The sequence below is a fragment of the Hypomesus nipponensis genome, chromosome 6 (genome assembly GCF_054491055.1).
Source record: "Hypomesus nipponensis isolate SF chromosome 6, ASM5449105v1, whole genome shotgun sequence".
In the NCBI taxonomy this organism is placed as follows: domain Eukaryota; kingdom Metazoa; phylum Chordata; class Actinopteri; order Osmeriformes; family Osmeridae; genus Hypomesus; species Hypomesus nipponensis.
This window is the reverse complement of record NC_140366.1, coordinates 13,761,478-13,781,990: the sequence shown is the minus strand read 5'-3', so window position 1 is coordinate 13,781,990 and position 20,513 is coordinate 13,761,478. Positions and strand designations below refer to the sequence as shown.

Sequence of the window (20,513 nt, the reverse complement as noted above, 5' to 3'; positions counted from 1 at the left end):
ATCTCTCATTTTGAGGTGTGAAAATGAGGAAATCATTTAAGCCGCTAGATGGCAATGGATTTCAGTAATTGTCCACGTATAGACACTGCCCCTTCAATAGGAGCCTGTTTACTGTAAGATTGATTCGGTGTCATGAACTGTGAAGTTTACAGGTACAGATGTATATTATCTTGAATGCATGTTGACTAGTTTTGATATGATACATGCAGTTTTTCATTCACAAATAGCCTACAACGCTAACTCCCCTTTGCGGTCAGTATCCTTCTGATAGCAAATGCTACTTTATCAAGGTTATAAAGGCTGAATGTTACGTAAAATGTTTTCATTTAATTTTCTTATTGAGGGCACGGATAAATGCGATGGGAAAAGAATGATGTCGCATGCAGCCTATCCTACGTATGAGAGGAAGGATAAGGCCACACGCCAAAGTTGAAATACAGAATAAAGTTGTAAACTATTAACTATATATTCTATAGACTAACCTAAAGTCTCGGATTCATATTATAAATTGTAATTTATTGTAAACCAATACGTCAGTAGCTTACATCATAATTCTGAAATTCATTTTAATTCATTAAATGCTTTAGTAAAAAAAAAAAAACGAGTATAGGCTACATTTTTTTAATTATTTGGGTGAAATGTTCAAATTGTTAATATAATTTTTGGGAATACAAATACAATGATTGCCAATCCTGACATGATAAGACTAACACATGTCAATGTTTCACCACCTCTATTCGTTTGTATTTAAAACATAAAGGATATAGTTATCTTAGTCGGTTTAAGGATCTTGCAATTCTAATAAATATAAAATCGAATTTTTCTTCTGAAACGGATGAGTATCGTTTCTGAAGATAAACACGGGTTTATCTTAGGTTATCTCGTTACTTTCAAACATCAATATGATGCTTCACATGAAATTAAGAAACAATTATGAACGTGATATGTACATTTCTTAAATGTGAATTGGTCCGACTAACAACATAGGTCGGGAACCGTTATGCTGCAGTTGCCGTTGCTAATCAAATCAGTTTGGTCACTTTGTTGTCCATGTTGCTCTTTCATAACATGCTCAAGAAATAGGCTCATATTCCACATGAAAACTGCTAACAGTCTGGAGTCAACACACAACACGCCCTCAGTTTTTCCACAACCTGAAATACCCTAGGCCTGTAATTCAGGCTGCATCTCTGATCTAATCCCAACGCTTGACCAAGTGCTCAAAACGATTACCACCTGTTCTGTCAACCCCTCCATCTAAATAAATTGACTACCATTAAATTGACAATGAATTTAAGGTTAACTCGTGAGGTCATTGTGGTCAATTGCACATTCCCTGATATTTGTCTTAATAGAATTCCAGTAGGCCTGATTGTACGCTTTTTGGGCAATCTGAGATACATTTTTTGAGTTGATCAACCTCTTGCCTGTAGCCTAAATACGCTTTTTGGGCAATCTGAGATACATTTTTTGAGTTGATCAACCTCTTGCCTGTAGCCTAAATACGCAGATTTCCCTGCACATTGCAAATATGCACAACTTTACACATGTATAGGCCTATGCACCACCCAATTTCGTTTTTCGGAATTTATATTCTAATTTATCTTCTCCAGCACTGATCATCTGACAATATCTAATTTTCACATGTAGAAAAATTTAGTGTTAAATAATATTTACAGTTATAATCTTTACAGGGATGTGGGTGATAAATTGCTGAACTGCCAGATTCGTTTTGAGCGTTAATTGTAGTTGATATTCTCACTACCTTGGTGACAAGACGTGACAGTTATTTTGCGTCACCCACTGCCTTGTCCAATGCAAATAGTATTTCCCGGCGTGTCACTGGCATAGCTCCAATCCTCCTTTCTTTGGCTGCATAGGACTGGTTACACCCACCCTTTTCCGGGTTCCGTCATCACCTTCTTTCGTTGATAGCGCAGCCAGTCTATCCTATAAGCGCGCTCAGAGCCAACCTGCTAACATTCGCTGACACCCTCTCATGTCGGAGCGGGAATACATGGACACGAGGACAGACACTTCGACGTAGTCTGCCGGGACGCTCGTTCTTATTATATTCCATTCTAAAGGGGAAATTGCTGCTTTGGAAACGTACTTTCTACTGGAACTAATAATCTCAAAACTGTGCACAAAGATTACCTTGACAACCAGTTTTACTGATTGACAGTTGGACTGATACGTGCGAGTTACCAATGCGCTTGTTTGGAAACTTCTGACTATCGTCAGTTTTTATTTATGTATGACAATTGTTTACCGTGTATTCGGGTTTAGTATGCACATGTGCTCTTATTCATGGTGCTACAAGAGCGGATTATAATTCTTAGTTGGATGTAAAGAAGCACCCAACTGATATCCTGAACCTCGACCCCACATTGAAACAACATATTTTAGTGCTGTGTCTTCAAATTGCGCATGCCACATGGCGCAAAGGGTAGGTTATGCATCATACTAAATAATTGGTGTCCGTCTCTCATATTGTGATTCCTTTATATAAATGTGTATTTTGCTTTGATTTTAAACTTGAAGAGGGTTTGCCGTTTTATCAAACCTGGTGGGGTTTTGTCAGAGGCGCATGAATAATACCCACAAATATGTTTGACTGTCTCAAAAGTGATATTTTATGTATATGCAAAACTTTACTGACCTTGTATTTTCTTAACGTGTAATATTTGGTGAGGATTTACGGAGGATTAAAACGGTCTAATGTCACTAGCCTATTGTAGGTCTCAATGCAAAGTGTCTAATAGGTCATTCTCTCTCGCTATCTCTCTCTATCTCTCTATCTCTCTCTCTCTCTTTCTCCAGTACGATGAGCTTGCCCACTACGGTGGCATGGATGGGGTCGGAGTCCCCACGTCAATGTACGGAGACCCGCATGCCCCTCGGCCGCTACCGCAAGTCCATCACCTGAATCACGGGCCACCCCCACATGCAACCCAGCACTATGGAGCCCATGCACCACACAACATAATGCCCAGCAGTATGGGCAGTGCTGTCAACGACGCACTAAAAAGAGACAAAGATCAGATCTATGGGTGCGCATCTAATCTCATCTATTCATACGGACAACAATCGAGTTTACCACCCTTTTTAGGCTTTAAAGAAATCAAGAATCAAAAATCAAAACTTGAGATAACGCTAGCCACTCTAGTTTGTAATTCGGTGAGGCTCGATAAATACCTTAATGCCCGTAAAACTACCAAGTCTATGTTTTGGGTTGTTTAGCATCTGCATACTCTTAACTGCATGAAGTGTAAATAGAAGTGTTGCCAGTGTTATAAAAACAGATTGGTTGTATGTGTTGTTTGAAGAAAATAATGGCTATCGTCATGACTTCGCAGTCACCCGTTATTCCCATTGCTTGCACTGGTGTTTGAGAAGTGCGAGCTGGCGACGTGCACGCCGAGAGAGCCTGGAGTGGCGGGCGGAGATGTGTGCTCCTCTGACTCATTTAACGAGGACATCGCTGTCTTTGCAAAACAAGTAATTCTAATTTATTTATTTTGACTTTATGTCACTGTCTTGTTTTACACTCTAGGCAACTATATTTATTGCATGGCTCCGCTGTTTGATATTTGTATATTTTATTAGTATTATTGTTATTTAATGTATCCTTGAATTTATAGGCTGTCGCTGTGCATTCAAAGAATAGAATTATTGCAAAAATATGTTTAGCAAATATTTAACTATCATTTTTTTTAAAGATTCGTGCTGAGAAACCCCTATTTTCTTCTAACCCAGAGTTGGATAACTTGGTAAGCATTCACCAGCTTTGAAACCTTCCTTTCCCCATCCACATTAGGGTTTACAAAACTTTTTTCAGTATTTTTTTGTTTTGATACATTTTGTATCCATAGATGTGTGTTAATGTTGTATTGAACGAAGAGGCAACAGGAAACAAATTGTAACTGTCAAAGCCCTTCCTGTTCCTCTGCCGTGGGATGCCGCCGAGGTCCTTGCCTTGGGCATCCCCAAAGCACTTACTCTAGGAACCTTTTCTGTGCTAATGTATCCATTTGAATTAGAAAAGACTTTATTCAAAGTAATGTTACAAGCTGTAACTTGTCTTAGTGTTTAAGGATCATCACATCATATAGAGTGTGTATTATGCATCTTTGGATGTGATTGGCCTGAATGAGACCTCAACATACAGCACATTCCTTCTGATTATTTTACAGATGATCCAAGCCATTCAAGTTCTACGATTCCATCTTTTGGAATTAGAAAAGGTAAAACATGATATTAATTGTAAAACATATTATTTACTATGCAGTCTGATATTGTATTATGTTTTTTGAAAGTGTACAATACCAGCATAAATACAAAAATAAGCAATGTTTAAATAATTTCCTTAATTCATATGATGCTTGTGGATATGCAATAACATGAAAAATGTTTGTACATTTTCCCTTCTAGGTGCACGAGCTGTGCGACAACTTTTGCCATCGGTACATTAGTTGTTTGAAAGGCAAAATGCCAATTGACTTGGTGATAGACGATCGAGATGGTGTCAAAGCCGACTTTGACGACCTATCCGGATCCTCAACGAACCTTGCAGATCACGTGAGTGTCTTTTGAAAGAACATTGAGACATCCCAATGACGTGTGTATTTATTTGACCTTGAGTGCCTTGGTCCTGATAAATGGAAACTGTGCTGAACAAGAACAGTTTGTATGGTGTTCAGAACATTTTCACCACTATTGCTGATTGAAACAGTTGTTTGAGCTCAACTTAAAGAAAAGTAAATCAACTAAAAACATTAAAAGATCATTTTTGTCCATTGGGTTTATATTTATATCAATAAGTAACTGCTCAATATTGATTTATTAATGTGTTGCTAGGATCCAATCTGCCGTTTGATTGCTGCATGCTTTCCTGCTGAGGGCGCTGTGGGTAGCAAGGCCTCAGAACTAATTTCCATAGAAGTTTCTTCATAGAAAAAGAGAAGACAAGAACTAAAACACTTTGTTGAGAAGGTTCTAAAGCAGAGTAGACTGTTTCCCCCTATGTTGTATAAAATATAGTATTTTAATCAAACAGAAAAAAATATGAAGAATATACATTGTAAATGTCCTTCATGTACATTTTTGTTGTTCTGACAATGCGGGAGATCTTTTGAGGCTGTCTCTTGATGATGATGGTGGACCGGGCAGCTGAAGAGTCCAGTGTGACTGCAGCTGGCTTGGTGCGGTTTGCTCCTTTCCCTCTTAGAAATCTCTAAAGCCCAGTGTTTTATTAACACTTGAATGCTGAACCGATCAGATTATTATTGTTGGTAAAGAGGGGGGTCTTTGTCACTTTGTTGTCCCATGGTGTCGCCCCTACACTGTCTTTTCCTCTCACCCCGCTCCTGTGTTATTTACAAAGGAGCATAATCAGGTGGCAATGTTCTTCAGAAGAACCTGGGGAAACAGCAGAGCATTCCTGTCGCATTTCTCTCTATAGCAGAATTGTTGTTACCGTCAAAAGGAAAGACACTGCCCCCCCCCCCCCCCCCAAAGTAATTGAATGAATGGAAGGCAGTCTAGTCTATCATGATGATGCCATCTGTACATGGTACGTGGCTGTGACATATATAGCATGTTTGAGCTATTTTGACCCCAATAAATATTAAGTTCCTGGTTCCTTCTGTGACATACCTTCCATACAGAAACAACCCCTCCATCGTGTACATTCTTCATTCTCCCGTGTCGTCAAACACACGCAGCTCTACAGCTGATCTGACTAATAACTTCTTTGTGTTGGAACTAGTTATCACTTGACAAGACAGGAGGCTGTAAGATTGCAATGATATCTACATGACGTAGTGTAGTGGTACAGTACAAGTTGGGTTTCTTATCAAAATATGATCAATATCCACTCATTCAATTGCGAAGACCTACCCTAACAATGAGGGTAGTTAAGCAAAGTGTAAATAGTTCAAATTGTTCTTCTTTGTGATAAAACCGTAACCTTTTTTTATTATTATTATTATTAATATACGAATATGAGCTCCCATTCTCATTAGTGCTTCCCTTGCAGAGTGAAATAGTGTCACTATATGCCTACTATATGTGTGCATGCACTGCACCATGTTCATGCAGTAACGTTGTGGTTTATCAAGCTGTGGCTTGGGGGTGACTTCAGCTCTATCTCTGATCCATGTGTGTGAATCACCTAACCTGAACTGCAGCACACGCTTGGTGGTTCCTTCCGAGTCCCATCAACTGCTTCTCTGTCTATAAAACTGTAAATTAATTTGCGCTCCATGACACATTTATAAGAATTGTTAATGCTGTAATACAGGTAATTGAACTGCAACAGCTGGGGTATTGGAGAACAGTCCTTCATTAGCTTGATAAACGTGGAAACACATGGCACCTCTTTGAATGGCACTGCGTACAGAAAGGTCCTAATTACTGTGTGTTCCCCTGAAAAAAAGGTCCATGGTTGAGAGGCCTCATTCACACTGTGCCATTGTTGCTGTGCTTATTCTTGTCATTCGCCGAGCTCTTCATCTGATCACCATCCGGCAAACAGCTGACGCAAAGAGGTTGAAGAGGGGGCTCTGCTGTTTGGCTTCAGCTTAGGGTTGTCTGAGTACCCGGGCCAACGTACCAATAAATAGGGTTTCCGTCAGATAGTGGCCCACAGAAACAGCCAAGACAGTGGAGGATTCACATGCTTCTGGACCTTTCTCTCTCTTTCTCATCAACTGTTCTTCATATAGACTTTGCTACCAGTTCAGTTCTTTTTCTTTGGACTAGGCCTAATTTGAAATCCATCTCAAGGAAAATGGTAACTTGGATTTTCAGTCTTTGGGATTATTTGTGCAATCATTCTTTATCAATCTTCACGTTTAGTCTCATCCTGATTATGTGGACTGGTTATCTGAGGCATGGGAATGAGTGTGAGCTTGATTACAATAGTGTTTATCTACCAACTGTATCTTCTGCTCTGTAATGTTTTTCCTCTCTCTCTTCTCTCTTCCCCCCTCTGTGTTCTTCTTCCTCTCCTGGTGTGTTGGTGAAATGGGGGGATGTGTTGGCCTCTGTCTGAACCCTAGAACCCAGCATCCTGGAGAGACCTGGATGACGCCCACTCCACACCCTCCGTGGGCACCCCGGGGCCCTCCAGTGGGGGCCATGTCTCCCAGAGTGGGGACAACAGCAGTGAACTCGGTGAGAGACCTTTAGATCCCCTGCAATTCGCTCCATATCAAAGGTGACCTCACTGTTGACCCCATACAAAGGCGACGGTTATTCTAACATGCAGCTCTTTCAACTTTTCAAACTATGACTTATAATCGAGTTGTTCGCTGTTTTTTTGTTGTTGAGGGAGATACATAAAACAGGCATTGGTGTTGAACAACAGTTCTCTCATATCTTTGGATGGTTGCTTGTGGAATTCATTTAGACATAGGTAGTGTCGAGCGTTTTGATAGAGCGTTTTGATTCTACGTTCAGTGAAATCTCAGCTCGACTGTAAATGTTGTTGTCTGTCAGTGGTTTGACTTGACAGAGTAAAGGCATGATGTTCTCCTGTGTGCCTGCTGTTAATGTGGTCTGTAATGAGCTCAGTGGAGGACATAAAGGTTTTATGACTTGTTTTTGTTTTTCTCTCGGATGGCTGCTGTAAAACTAGAATAGACTTTAAAGCAACTTTCCACCCTCTGCCCATCAGGCATCAATGGCCAGGCTATTGATGAAAACAATGGGAGGATGCTTTGCAAGACAAGAGAAATGCGGAAGATGAAAGCCCCGTAGGAAACACAGATTAAATCCCACTTGCCTCTGATTCTACCTCAGTGTTTAAAAGCGTCTAAAAGCGCTAAAGTTATTTTGAGCTTGTAGTATATCTTCCATACTCTGTAACCTATATGTCAGCACGAAAAAGCCAAGAGGATGATGTGAATGGCTTCCTCTTTTGGGTGTCTTTTTTTAAACAACAGCGGGGGAACACCCGAGGTCCATGCCCTTTTGACCTGGAGGGGGAATGCATAGAGGATAGGGGGAGCAGAATGCCCCCTGTGGGTCTGCAAGGACAGAGCAGTGTGAGGAACAAAGGAAGAGAGAGGGCCAGAATGATCAGAGCCTAGCTGCTGGTCCAGGGTCTGTGGCATGCCTACCTGCTGCTTCTCCCAGGGCCTCTTTGCCTGCTCTTCAGTCTTTTCTCATTCAAGGGGACGAGGAAAGCAAACAGTTTTACCATAGGAAGGGACCGGGGGCCCTTACGTCAGCAGCAGAGGCACAGGCCTGCAGATTACCAGTGCTCTTCAAAGCACCTGCTACTTTGAAGGGGGGGGTCCCATTGTCTAATGGACATTAGTCATGCCTCTTTGGCCTGATGAAAGCCTTTAAACCCACACTCTTATCTAACGGGAAGCGCAAAGCGGTTGCCACGTGGTTGCGGACAGGCCTAACCACAGGTACAGCAGTTGACAGTGTATGTGGTCAGGTGATCAGGTGGTCGGATGATTGGGTGGTCGGCGGTGGGGTTATGGCCTTGTGGCTACATTAGACATGCAGCTAACCCATGGCTCCTAGTTTGGTGTTGTTAGCTTGTAAGCTGTGTGATATGCACAGGGGTCTCTTTGATACCTCCCCCCAGGGAGGCTTCTCCGAGGGCCTGAGATAGAAGGGCTGAGCTATCCTAGGAATGTTTTTTTGGGGGAGTGGGGTGGAGGTTGGTGAAAGGGCGGGCTGGGGGCTGGGAATGTCCATTACAAAGGCAAAAATAAAACAATAGGAGCCTGTGGGATCTGTGAAGCTCCTGTACACCAGTGTTAAATAGATCTGGCAGGATGTGCCATTTCTTTTCTGTCCCCTCTAAGTCACACAGATCATGAGCCACACAGGGACATGGAATGTGAAGCTGGTAGTGGTGACATGCCAATGACATCACAGGCCACTGACACTAATGTCCTCCTGGAACCTGTCAAGCTGGGTTCTCTGGGGGGAGAGATAGGGGAGTGGGGGTGGGGGGGTGGGGGGCAATAAGTGTTCAATCTGGCCTTCGGCTTTCAGCCTATCACTAACCCTGATCAATAGCTAACCACTGGGCAGGCCAGTCAAGGCCAGGCTAGACTAGACTCTGCATCCTGAGAGAACATCATCAACATCTCCTACTCAGGAGATCTCCCCGTCTCTTGGAGACATTCCAGGCAGTTCCATTTAGCAGTGTGCATCATAGGTAATAACAGGCGGGGCTGAAAGGTGTCACCAGTGATGGATCAGGGGCCCGCTGAGCTCATTAGGCAAGCTGCACTGTGTTTGCATCACTGATGCACGCTGGGATACAGCAATCAGTTCTGCCAGCCAGGCTGCACTTTGTCTTATGGACATGTCATCAGCCGAGGCCGAGCCCCGTCGCTGTCCCAGTTATACCTAGAGGGAGGAGGGGAGGGGGGAAGAGAGAGAAGGAGAGAGACCGAGTGGAAGGAGAGAGACAAAAGAAAGGGAGAGATAGAAAAACAGAAGAATAGGTGGGGGAAGAGCATAAATGGACAGAAAGGAAGGAGAAAAAGAGAGAGGAAAAAAAGAAAGCGGTAGAGGGGCATTAGGGATGTAGGAACCAAGGTTGCCTGCTGTCTTCTCTTCATATCTTAGGGTGCTGTTTTTCCTAAAGCGCCTGGGGCCATACTCCAGCCTTCCCTGCGGCAAAAGCCCCCCCTCCCCCCCAACCCCCTCCCCCCCACGCACAAACTCCCCCCCCCCTCCCCTCCCCCTCTGTGTCACGCGTGCAGACACTGGGGCAGAGAGCCAAGCAGTAAGGCAAGGAGGCTAGGCCATGGGTGCGTTCCACGGATACGACTTGGAGAGTGCACCGTCACACTGGTTAGATTGGCCGAGTTGCCAGGGAACAGTCAGAAGCGATTAGCGTGGCGGAGGATCTGCCCCGCGGCCTTCCCTCTCTGGAGCTGAAAGAAAGAAGGGATGGGGAGTGGAGGGGCATGGGGCTAGAGGGAGGGGGGCTCCTTAGATATAATTAGGCCGAGTGAGTTCTGTCAGTTTCTTTCTTTCTTTCTCACTGACTTACATACTTTCTTCTTACTACTCTGAGTTTGTGTTATATGAGATTCACATTTAGAAATAAAGATTTCTTTCTCCAAAATATGTCAGTAGCTGTATATACTGTAAGGATCCTTTACATATGGTTTGTATGATAGCTGAGTTGGAGGACTGAAAGGTGTTTGTTTTTTCAACCCTACAATTTGAAGTCATAACTGCTAGATTGGCATCACTTCTCCACTCTGCTCCTTCTATTTCCACTGTCTTCCCCTATCAGGGAGACAGGATATTAACCGTCCCTCTTTGAAATGACAGGGAGCTTCTAGGCTCATCTCCAAGTTCCCACCGAACTTTATGTCATTAGACTGGCAGAAGCGGTGTGTTTAGAGTTTGAGAAACGGTCAACGACCAAAGTGAAGTATCAAAGTGTAGAGACAGAGTACCCCACCAGTGTCCTGCCCTTGACTTGGATCACACCATCAGTAACAGCTCCCATCACCACCCCAACCCCCACCCACTCCGTCTCCCCCCAGTCCCTGACCCCGGAACTCTTTCTTTTCAATGTCCATATTCATTAGCTGAAATATTTATGCATGAATATGGCGCATATAGGCCGCCCCGTGATTGATGCATTCCCAAAAACAAAAAGACGTGCCAGGGAGAATCTTAGGAAAAGTAGGGTCCCTGTCCTGCCTCGAGGGAGGAGTCCCTCAGATGCATAATTCACATGCCCTGCAGGCAGGCTTTCAAGGCATCTCTGCCCCGAGGGCAAGAAAAATAACCACCACTGTTAAAAGTAAATCATCTCTGCTGATGCACAATTAATGGTGGAGAGGGAGCCGGCGGAGCGCCCCTGCGTTGAGAGGGGCGCGAGAGCATTGGCGGAAACCTTAGTTTAAAGGGGGCCTCCTGCCTCGATGCGTGCCAGGCTTCCGCTCCAATCAAACGAGGATGCACGCTCGTGGTGTGTGTGGGGGGGGGGGGGAGCTCGAGATGCACGGCTGCGTGCAGCAGAAGATCCTGCACAGACCGTCTGGATGGGTGGGGGTGGGGGGGTTGGTCAGTGAACACATGGGGGCACAAGGGTGGTGACACACACACACACAAAACACGCACAGTCAAATTAGCACCTTGCACACTTCACAAGGTAGGGGGTAATTATGCTTTCATTCCTCAATGGTGGGATTGAGGTTTGTTTTTGTCATTGTTCTTTTTTTCCCATGAGCAAATCATTAGTCTATGTAGAGCAGAGGAAGTATCTAAATAAGGGTGGTGCACGCTGTGTCCAGTGGGCTGTGGCTCCTACATTCATTATTCTGTGTCAAGAGAGCAGCTCCTGCAGTCATTACCTCATGTCAAATGTGCAGCTCAGATTGGATTAATAGCTTTAGGTTTTATTGAGCTCTCTGACTCTGCTCTGTTCTCCCTGACCCTGCAGCTGAGGGGCTGGGAGGTGTGACTCTCCACCTTGTGTTTCCCCAGCCATTCACACAAGACCACCGCTAACCTTTCACTGTATGTTTGCAGAGGACGGAGGTGATGGCTCTTAATTAAAGCCCTCCGTTAAGCTGACTCCACTCTGTTTTCTCTTCTCTTCCTTTGATTTCAGGAGACGGCCTTGACAACAGCCTGGCGTCTCCGGGCACAGGAGACGAGGATGACCAGGACAAGAAGAGACAGAAGAAGAGAGGCATCTTCCCTAAAGTGGCCACGAATATAATGCGAGCCTGGCTCTTCCAGCACCTTACGGTAAGATGGGCCAGCCCAAAGAGGCTCCCTCTGTGCATCTTGCACTTCTACTGTATAGGGAGGACTGCTGCTTTGTAGTTAAGCGGCCAGTGGTTCCCCTGTGATGTTTTCCGTTAGCTAACAACAAACCCTCCCGCGGCGCCGCTTTGAGCTTGATAAATGACATGAGAGGAGCGTGTTGTCCAACCGTGGCCTCTTGGTCTTTCAGTCCTTGTTTGGAATGATGCCACTTTACTCAGAAGTGAACCGTGTTTCACACAACAGGACAGGCATTCCCAGAGTTCAGCTCTTCTGTTCGGCATCAGAGTGCCACTATTTCAAAGTCCGAGAGAATCCCCATAAGGAGAGTTTCACCTTTTATCTGCAGCCCTAAAGGACGCCGCTGCTTTCCATCTTTCTCTCCTCTTACCGCTCTGTGTTGTTTTCCTAGCTCCTTATTTGTTTGGTCAGTGAAAGGCCCACACAGGTCCTGTACTGCCAGTAATCCCTTCCTCCAAACCAACCTTTAGATTTTCCAGAAAAAAGGAGGCTAATTGAATTATCCCCTCTCTGTTCCCCATCCCCTTTCAAGCTAATTTGTTAAGCACAAGTGTTTGCCATGGCAGGATGTGCCCCTGAAAAGTGTGTTCGGGGAGTTTGGCTTGTGAAAGGCCCATTGCAACACCCAAGCGATCAAGCATTCATAGGCCGCAGAGGGTGTGAAAGGAGTGGAATTATGTTTTGTCAGACTCCACTGTGCACTAGGGTCTTAGTCTGGGCGTAGGTGGTGGAGGGGAGGGCTTTACCCTCTGAAACTAGTGTTAGCCGTCTGCTTTTGTGGCCCATTCTGGGCCCTTCAAAAGATCTCCTTTTAAGCTAAAGAGAAAGCAGCTGTGAAAGGTTTAGATTCATTATATTATTCATTATTAGCCCATTAGCCTGGTCATAACTGTTGGGTTTCCATGCATTCACCGCTGACATCCACCTACATGCTAATTGAGAGGTCTGTCTCAATAAAGTGTTGTTTGTGACAATATTCAACATCATTACACTGACAGAGTTTGATGCATCTTGAAATACCACCTTAAAGGTCTTTCTTGTTCCTGTAGTGCTCATTGGGTTTTCCAGTAACATAACACATCAAGTGAGTGTTATGCTGCACAAAGACTACAAGCTAGGATGCAACACTCAGTAGGATTTGGGACTGGTACAGAGGCGCTGGTGATGGAGGGTTTTAGTTGAAGAAATCAGGGGGGTTCTGGATTCTGGGAGGAGCACTGAGTCATCCGTCACTGGACTGTCAGCCACCAAGCTGGGAGGTGATCATGAGGATCACTTGTAGCGACAATGGGCATTGTCACAAAAGTGCATGTGTGTGTTAGTGTGGATGTGTGTGGATGTGCTTGAGTGTGTGCTGCATGCATTTATGGCATGTACGTGTGTATGTGATTGTCATAAGTGTGTGTACATGTATGTGTCCGTTTTGTGAATATCTGTGTGTGCGGACAGTACGTGTGTGCTCTGTGCATGGATATGTGTGTAATGTGTGTATTCGGCGCGTTTGTGTGTATGGATGAAAGGCAGTTAAAAAATGAAGTGCTTGGAAGCTCATCCTTCACCACTGACCACAGGAGGTGGCTGCTTTCTTGACAGCGCCAAAATGGGGACGCACCCACGACCCTGCACCCAAAACATGGGTCACCTCTGTCTGCCATCTGCCACCCTCCTCCCCCTGTCACACAGCCAGTAGAAAGGCAGAGGACAGGGAACTGCCCTATTCAGACACAGACAAAGGCTAGCATTGTGTCCCCTTTGTGTCCCACCCGATCATTTGTCAAGTAATGTCAAATAATGTCAAATAATGTCACACAATGCAACACGCTTTGAGACAAGAATGTTCAGGGCCAATCAGTGGTCAGTCGTTTTTACTTTTAATATGCTAATTAGAGAGAGACTGACTTGTGCACAGATTGGTGGTAGTCACTGTGTATGTTCCTCTGTCAAAGAGATTGATTATATTCCCTGAGTTGGATTTTTCCTTCATGTAAAAGACCTTACTTTAGATTTTTTTTCGTATGGAATGCTGGTTTTGGCTGCAGTCTTGACGTTTGTCTGTCCATCTCTCTGTCGCCCACAGCACCCATATCCCTCAGAGGAGCAGAAGAAACAGCTCGCACAAGACACAGGCCTCACCATCCTCCAAGTCAATAATTGGTGAGTACAGACATGGTAGCACACTGACTACCACCCCCCTTCCCCTCGTCGCTGCAGCACAGCTCTTGTTTCTGTCTTCAGACATGCTTGTGAAAGGAAAGGATGCTCAAAGGTGAACTTTGCTGTCTTAGATGTAACGTCAACCGTCTATCTTCCCTGTCTGGGACACCCTGGAACATTTAGAGGAGATGACCGCTTTCCCTAGTCTTCCCCCCAAACTTGTTTTACATGTATGACAAAATGGATTAAAGTATCTTTAGGAAGGGCACCCAGCCTCCTTTGTAGATGGCTAAGCCATTGTGAAGGGGGGGGGGGGCATTTCAAATGAAATGATCACAGCCGAGAAAAGAACAGATAGAGGATTTAGTTTCTGTAGGATACATTTGGGTGTATCTTCAAAAGCATCATTTGACTTGCAGCTTACTCCAAGTCAGGTTTTGATTAATTGTGATGACATTGGCGCACTCCATTAATCCTCTCCCCAAAGCCGTCGTGGGCTCTGCTTTAAGTGTATCAGGTTTTCAACAGACCCAATTACATAGCCGTGCATCTTTAATCCACAGATTTAAGAGCACCCCAGATTTTAGGCATGACTCTATTCTATGCACTCATCAAAGTGGGCAAGGGCACCTAGCTGTCCATTTGTGGCCTATATCCATGGTAAAGAAAATGACAAAGTGGTTAACCTTATCGCAGCCTGAGGCTAAAAAGCTCAACCAAATCAATAGATTTTTGAGCCATGTGACTTTCTCCTAATACCCTAGATTATGTCAGTAGGAATAAACCAGATTAGCGGGATAATCCCGAAAGACATGGAAGATCCTAATTTCCACTAAAACTATTTAAGGAATATGACATATTTCTATTTGGATTCAAAATATTTTGGTCTTGTAAATGACATTAGGATAAGAAGACTACATCATTCAACAATAAATTAATGAATAGTCATTTTAAAATGGCAATCTTTAAAGGTACACCATAAAGTAGTAAATCTTATTTCAAACTGGTCTAACAGAGGTGTTTTATGTCTCTCCAGGTTCATCAATGCCAGAAGGAGAATAGTACAGCCTATGATTGACCAATCTAACAGAACAGGTAAATGGGAAATCTATGATACTTTGCTATCTCCAAACTCTTGGATGGATATATATGTTTAAATATGGATATTTTGAATGTACTGTAGCTGTGCAGTACACTGACTCAACTATTCTGTCTTCCTGTGCAGTGAGTCAGGGAACAGGCTATAGCCCTGATGGACAGCCAATGGGAGGCTTCGTACTGGACGGTCAGCAGCACATGGGGATCCGACCTGGAGGTGAGCAACCTTCCATCCCACACACGGTCCCTCAAGACACACCCTGTTTCAATGTGCCTTTACATCTATTTATAACGTGTTATTAGCGAGGCATTTTCACACTTTTAATGTGACCTTCCCTCTGCTTCACCCCGCAGGACCGATGGGCGGCATGGGTATGAACATGGGCATGGATGGACAGTGGCACTACATGTAAACCCTGAAGATCAACCTACTGAACAGGGTGATGTAAGTAGCACCTCTGTCCCCTCCACTCCATTTCTCACCCACCAACCCCCCTGCTCTATACTCTTCTATTCCTCTCCATCACTCCTTCTCTCTTTCTTTCTTCATTTTTCTCTGCCCCCCCCCCCCCCTCTTCTTCATCCGTGGGCCCAATCTGATTAAGAGGCTGGTAATACTCCCTCACCCCCTCCAGTCCTATCAGCTCTCCTGGCTGCTGACAGTTCACAAATCAAGACGTATCGCCCGCCGGAGGCACTGGAGCACACCAAATTTTATTTAACACCCACACTCCACTGCTCAATGAGCCACGCTATAATGACACTTACCTTGATTAATAGAGCTCTTTATATGTAAATAGGAGCCGCATTTGCCTCACTTTTCACCGGGGCCAATTCCGCCAACACAGCCTCCTTCCCTGGGATCATTCCCTTGGTTTTGCTAATGAAGTCCAAAGAGCAGATAGCAACGACCCTTTTTAAAGAAAGAGCAGCATAGAGATATTACATTCTCAATGTGAATAAAAATGCTGTCTATAAGAATTTGTTATATATTTAATCCAATTACTTCTCATTGAGTGATCATTGACCAGTTACTGTAATAGCTCAATATAGAGGCATGTTGCCCTCCCCTAATTTGATCTGTGATGAGACCGTATGCTGATTGCTGCAGTAAATTTACCACAGCCAGCACATATGGTTGTTTGCAGTAATATGTGGGTATCCTATGCATGATCAAGCCAGAGCCAGAGGAACCATAATATTTAGGCACTATGAAATACATGACTGAATCCATGCTGTCCAGTCTCTGTGTAGGCTGCAGTTCAAACCCTGCCATGTGGGTTCTTGCCCTCAGCCAATAGATGGACTACTAGTCATGAGGACGTGAGTATGTTTGAGCCTGACCATGTGTTGTTGTGTGTTCCAGGCCTCCATGGTTTGCTCAGGGATAGTTCCATCCGGCCCAGTGGTCCAGTGAGAGCATGCCACAGCCTAGTCTCACCTGTACCCACTTGGCCACGCCCACTTTAACGCCACTCCCACTGGAAAAAAAGAGGACCACACCTACCCTGGGAACACCCACATCTGCACAGACCACATTGACCTTCTGTAACGCCCATGCCTGGAGGACGATGAGCACCCAGGAACACGCTGAAGTTATCAACAGTGACAGAGAAGACACGTCTTCCAAAATATTAAAGACTTCTAACTGAACAACGGAAGCCTATGTGACCTCGGCTACAGTTTAACAGGACTTTCTTTTCATTTTTTAAATTATTTATTTATTTTTCTACAACGGCGGACCATGGGAACAAGAACTTTTTAGTCTTCCCAAAGATATAATGATAAAAAATTGTACATACATGTGAACACACACAACCACACACATGCCACATACACACACACACACACACACAGAAACACATATTTACACTCTAGACGCTTAATCTTTTATAAACCATTTTAAAACAACCACTGTGGATTAACAAAAAAAAAGTTGATGAAGACTCTAAGAGTTTAACTGTTGTGGTGTAAATGTGCTCTTCATTTGACTGTGTCTATCTTTGCTCTTGTGATCACTAGTTTTTAGAATCAGAGTTTGACAGATCCTGTGGAAGATGAATTATCTCTGAGCTGCAACAGGACTGCAGTTTAATTCACCTCCCAACAAAGACCAAGCTCTCTTTCATCTGTATTTTGAATGTTGCCCGTTTGTTTTTGTTGATCATGCACTAAATCAAATTCAGTTTTAACTCTGTCATCATTTTATTCTGTGTTCTCCTGGAATCTGTCAAAAAATACTGAAAGAGGTTATGGTGAGAACACTAGACCGATTTACATTTAGATATTGCTCAAATAGTTTTATAGCACAGAAAAGGGAATGGTTTCTGCACTAAAAACCAAAAATAAAAACGAATAAAAAAAAAAGATCTATGAGGACTCTGAATTGTGCTCTTCTTTGAGGGATGTGTAGTGGTAAATAGAGGCTTTTTTGAACATTTTGCAGTAGGCCCCTGTGTCCATTAGTTATACGGTTTAACAATAACCAAAAACTATACGTTTTAATATACAGGGTCACGCTCGTTTGGTCGATATGGCGAAATTGCAGTCGCTTCTCTTTATTCGATTATGTTGACAGGAATGATGGATGACCAATTCGAAATTCAGGGATAAAAAACACATGCAACTCCAGGTTATATTTTTTAACTACTAAAGAATATGAGGGCCTTGTAAAAAAAACTATTGCACAAGAGAAAAAGGGAAGAAATATATTGAGCTTTAAAAGTTCGATCCCGAATTGAAATACATATGTGCCAATAGATTAACCTGAAAACACTTGTTCTTTTCATTGTTTCAAGGATTTTTGCACCCTTTTTTTACTTTCTTTGCCCGGGTTTGAGCACTGGAAAATGCTGTAGGCCACTTGGAGGATCATTTATCAATGTCAACCAAATAACGATCGTGTGTGTGCTTCTGTATTGATGAGGAACATTACTTTAACGGGAGAGGAGAGTCTCGTGGACACGGTAAATGTACAATGATGAGTTAACATGCATTTTCTCATAGGAAGGAAATAGCCTAAGTAGAACTATAATAATTGTTCATACTACATGAGTGATCTAGCCTATCGAAAAAACGGCATCACTTTTATTCTTATTATCACTATTATTGTTATTATTATAATATAATATAATTATTATGCTTTATAGTTTTTGTTACAGTTTTTGTTGAACGATAATAATAACTGTATAAATAATATTATTTTATCGTAGACGTTGGAGTTCCGTTATAACAGTATATTACGGTAAAAACATCCACAAGGTTTCAAATCTAAATCTAAAACATACATTTTCGTTTTGTGATATTATATTAACCTATTATTGGGCTACATGCTGCATTTTCTAATCTATTAAGTAAATTCAATCATTAATGTAATGTGCTAAATCTGACCATGCACACTTTTGAATGCCAGTGACTTGTTACAGTTATTTGACAGTTTTACTTACAACATTAATGGATAATGTCTCTTGTTTTTAATTAATGTGTCAATTAGCATGTTAAATCGACGTGTAAAAATGTCAAGCATTAAGGGAAAGCCCGAGGCTAGCCTTTTAAACCAGGATAGCAACTGAATTGTCTTGTTCTCCACCCAATAGCTGGGAGGCTAAACGTAAGATAAAATCTACATGGAATATGAATGAGAATAGATAGTAAACTGATTAACTTCTATTATATATAGACTCTAGACCACTTCCAACTTTACATTATGTAGGCTATAACACAATACATTTATTTGAATGACATGTCGGTATTAGTGTAATAAACCTGTTAAAGGTTTATAATATAAGCATTGTTTGTATATAAAATATCCCTTATTTCAGCTCTGTACATATAGAGAGTGGATCTGTGGAGCAGGCAGCCATCCTCACTGTAGTAAAGATAAATGCGTTTTGAAGGCTGCCGGAAACAAGCGCCTATCGAAATGAAATATGGGTCATCCCTCCTGCAGAAAGCAACATCACGTGGTGGATAGAGCTCTTATTTTCAGGCCTTCTTTCACGCACCAGCGAGAGAAGGCCTGCTGCAATTTCCTTTCCTTTCTCTGTCTAAACAACAACAACAACAAAAAGCACCTTTAAAAAAATATATATAAACATAAAAAGTTATGTATACTTTGTAATATACTCTTTAATATAATATTCTCTCTCTCTCTCTCTCTCTCTCTCTCTCTCTCTCTCTCTCTCTCTCTCTCTATATATATATATATATATATATATATATATATATATATATATATATATATATATATATATATATATATATATATATATATATATATATATATACAGTTTGCAAGACAATAGCATTCAGTACAGATACCATAGATTAACAATATGTTTGCCAGTATACTGGGTTGAGATCTTTGAATTCTTTACACACTTTGATTTTACAACATCAAATGCCAGTTCGAATCTTGTTGTCTCCCAAAGCCCCTGTGTTGTCCCCCTCCCCTTCAACTCTTTCAAATCAAGGAATGGAGAGATAGGTGGAGGGTGATGCGGGTGTTTTTTTATTTCACCCCCTGGTAACAAAATCATGCTCTCCCATCTCATCTTCTCAATCATGTCTTCCCCCTGTCAAGCAGCCACCCATGTCCCAGATACTTACAGCTGACGTCATCCGAAGCAGTCTGTGGAGGTCTTAGGCTCCGGCCATGCTTATTGCTTAAAATATGCTTTGTGTAGATAGATTTAGCCTTTGGGGGGAGGTGTGTGTGTGTAGGGGGGGGGGGGGGGGGGGGTGTTAAGTTCAGAGACGTCTACTGTTTTACCAGTATTGAATGCACAGGGGTTATAAAAATAACTAGCTTTTCACCCCAGAAGTGATGATTGTGTGTCTTCCTATTGAAGATCTATTGAAGTTTAACCCTGATGACACCGTCAAAGCCTTCAGCAAATGTGTTCTGGATGATTTCATGGTAATCATTTTTGAGTCCCCTAATTCCAGCATGCAAATCCCTTAGCACTCTAATACTGGTAATGCTCACATTTCAAGCATCAACTTACTGGGTGCCTCTTGATCATTTCACCCACCGACTGATCCCAGGTAAGACAATCTGAGGAATACTTACAGACATGCCATGACAAAACCCCTGAATCAGGGTTGTCAAACACAATTTGACATGTGTATGTCTCCTCCACTGGATCTCACTCTGGCCTCTCAAAGACTCCAAGTGACATGGATGGATGTTTACTCCGAGGTTGGATTCCAGGCTGGAAGCGATCGGTGTTTAAATATGGGATAAGGAAAATCAGGTGGGACTGGTCAGCAGGGAGGCCTCTCGTCAGTTTTATTTACAGCGATACATGCGATGGGTTCAGGGGTCAAAGTTGAAGGCGAGGACAACTGGGCGGCATTTTGGATTTTAAGGAGGTTGACTTTGATGTTTGATGTGTCAGGTCTTCTAAACACTCCATCCTTCTATCAGCCTTGAAATGCCTCGTGGCATTAAGCTGGGGTGTAGG

The 20,513-nt window shown here is 42.9% G+C and overlaps 1 protein-coding gene across 1 annotated transcript; it reads left to right on the top strand.

The window, feature by feature from the left end:
* Positions 1-1,935: 1,935 nt before the first annotated feature.
* Positions 1,936-17,361, top strand: meis2b (Meis homeobox 2b). The gene is made up of 13 exons (XM_084699759.1): positions 1,936-2,449; positions 2,824-3,053; positions 3,360-3,501; positions 3,723-3,773; positions 4,197-4,247; positions 4,435-4,581; positions 7,065-7,179; positions 11,618-11,757; positions 13,874-13,950; positions 14,987-15,045; positions 15,176-15,265; positions 15,403-15,493; positions 16,415-17,361. Exons 1-12 carry the CDS (start codon positions 2,438-2,440, stop codon positions 15,459-15,461), a joined length of 1,173 nt encoding a protein of 390 aa, XP_084555885.1. The 5' UTR covers positions 1,936-2,437; the 3' UTR covers positions 15,462-15,493; positions 16,415-17,361.
* Positions 17,362-20,513: the final 3,152 nt, after the last annotated feature.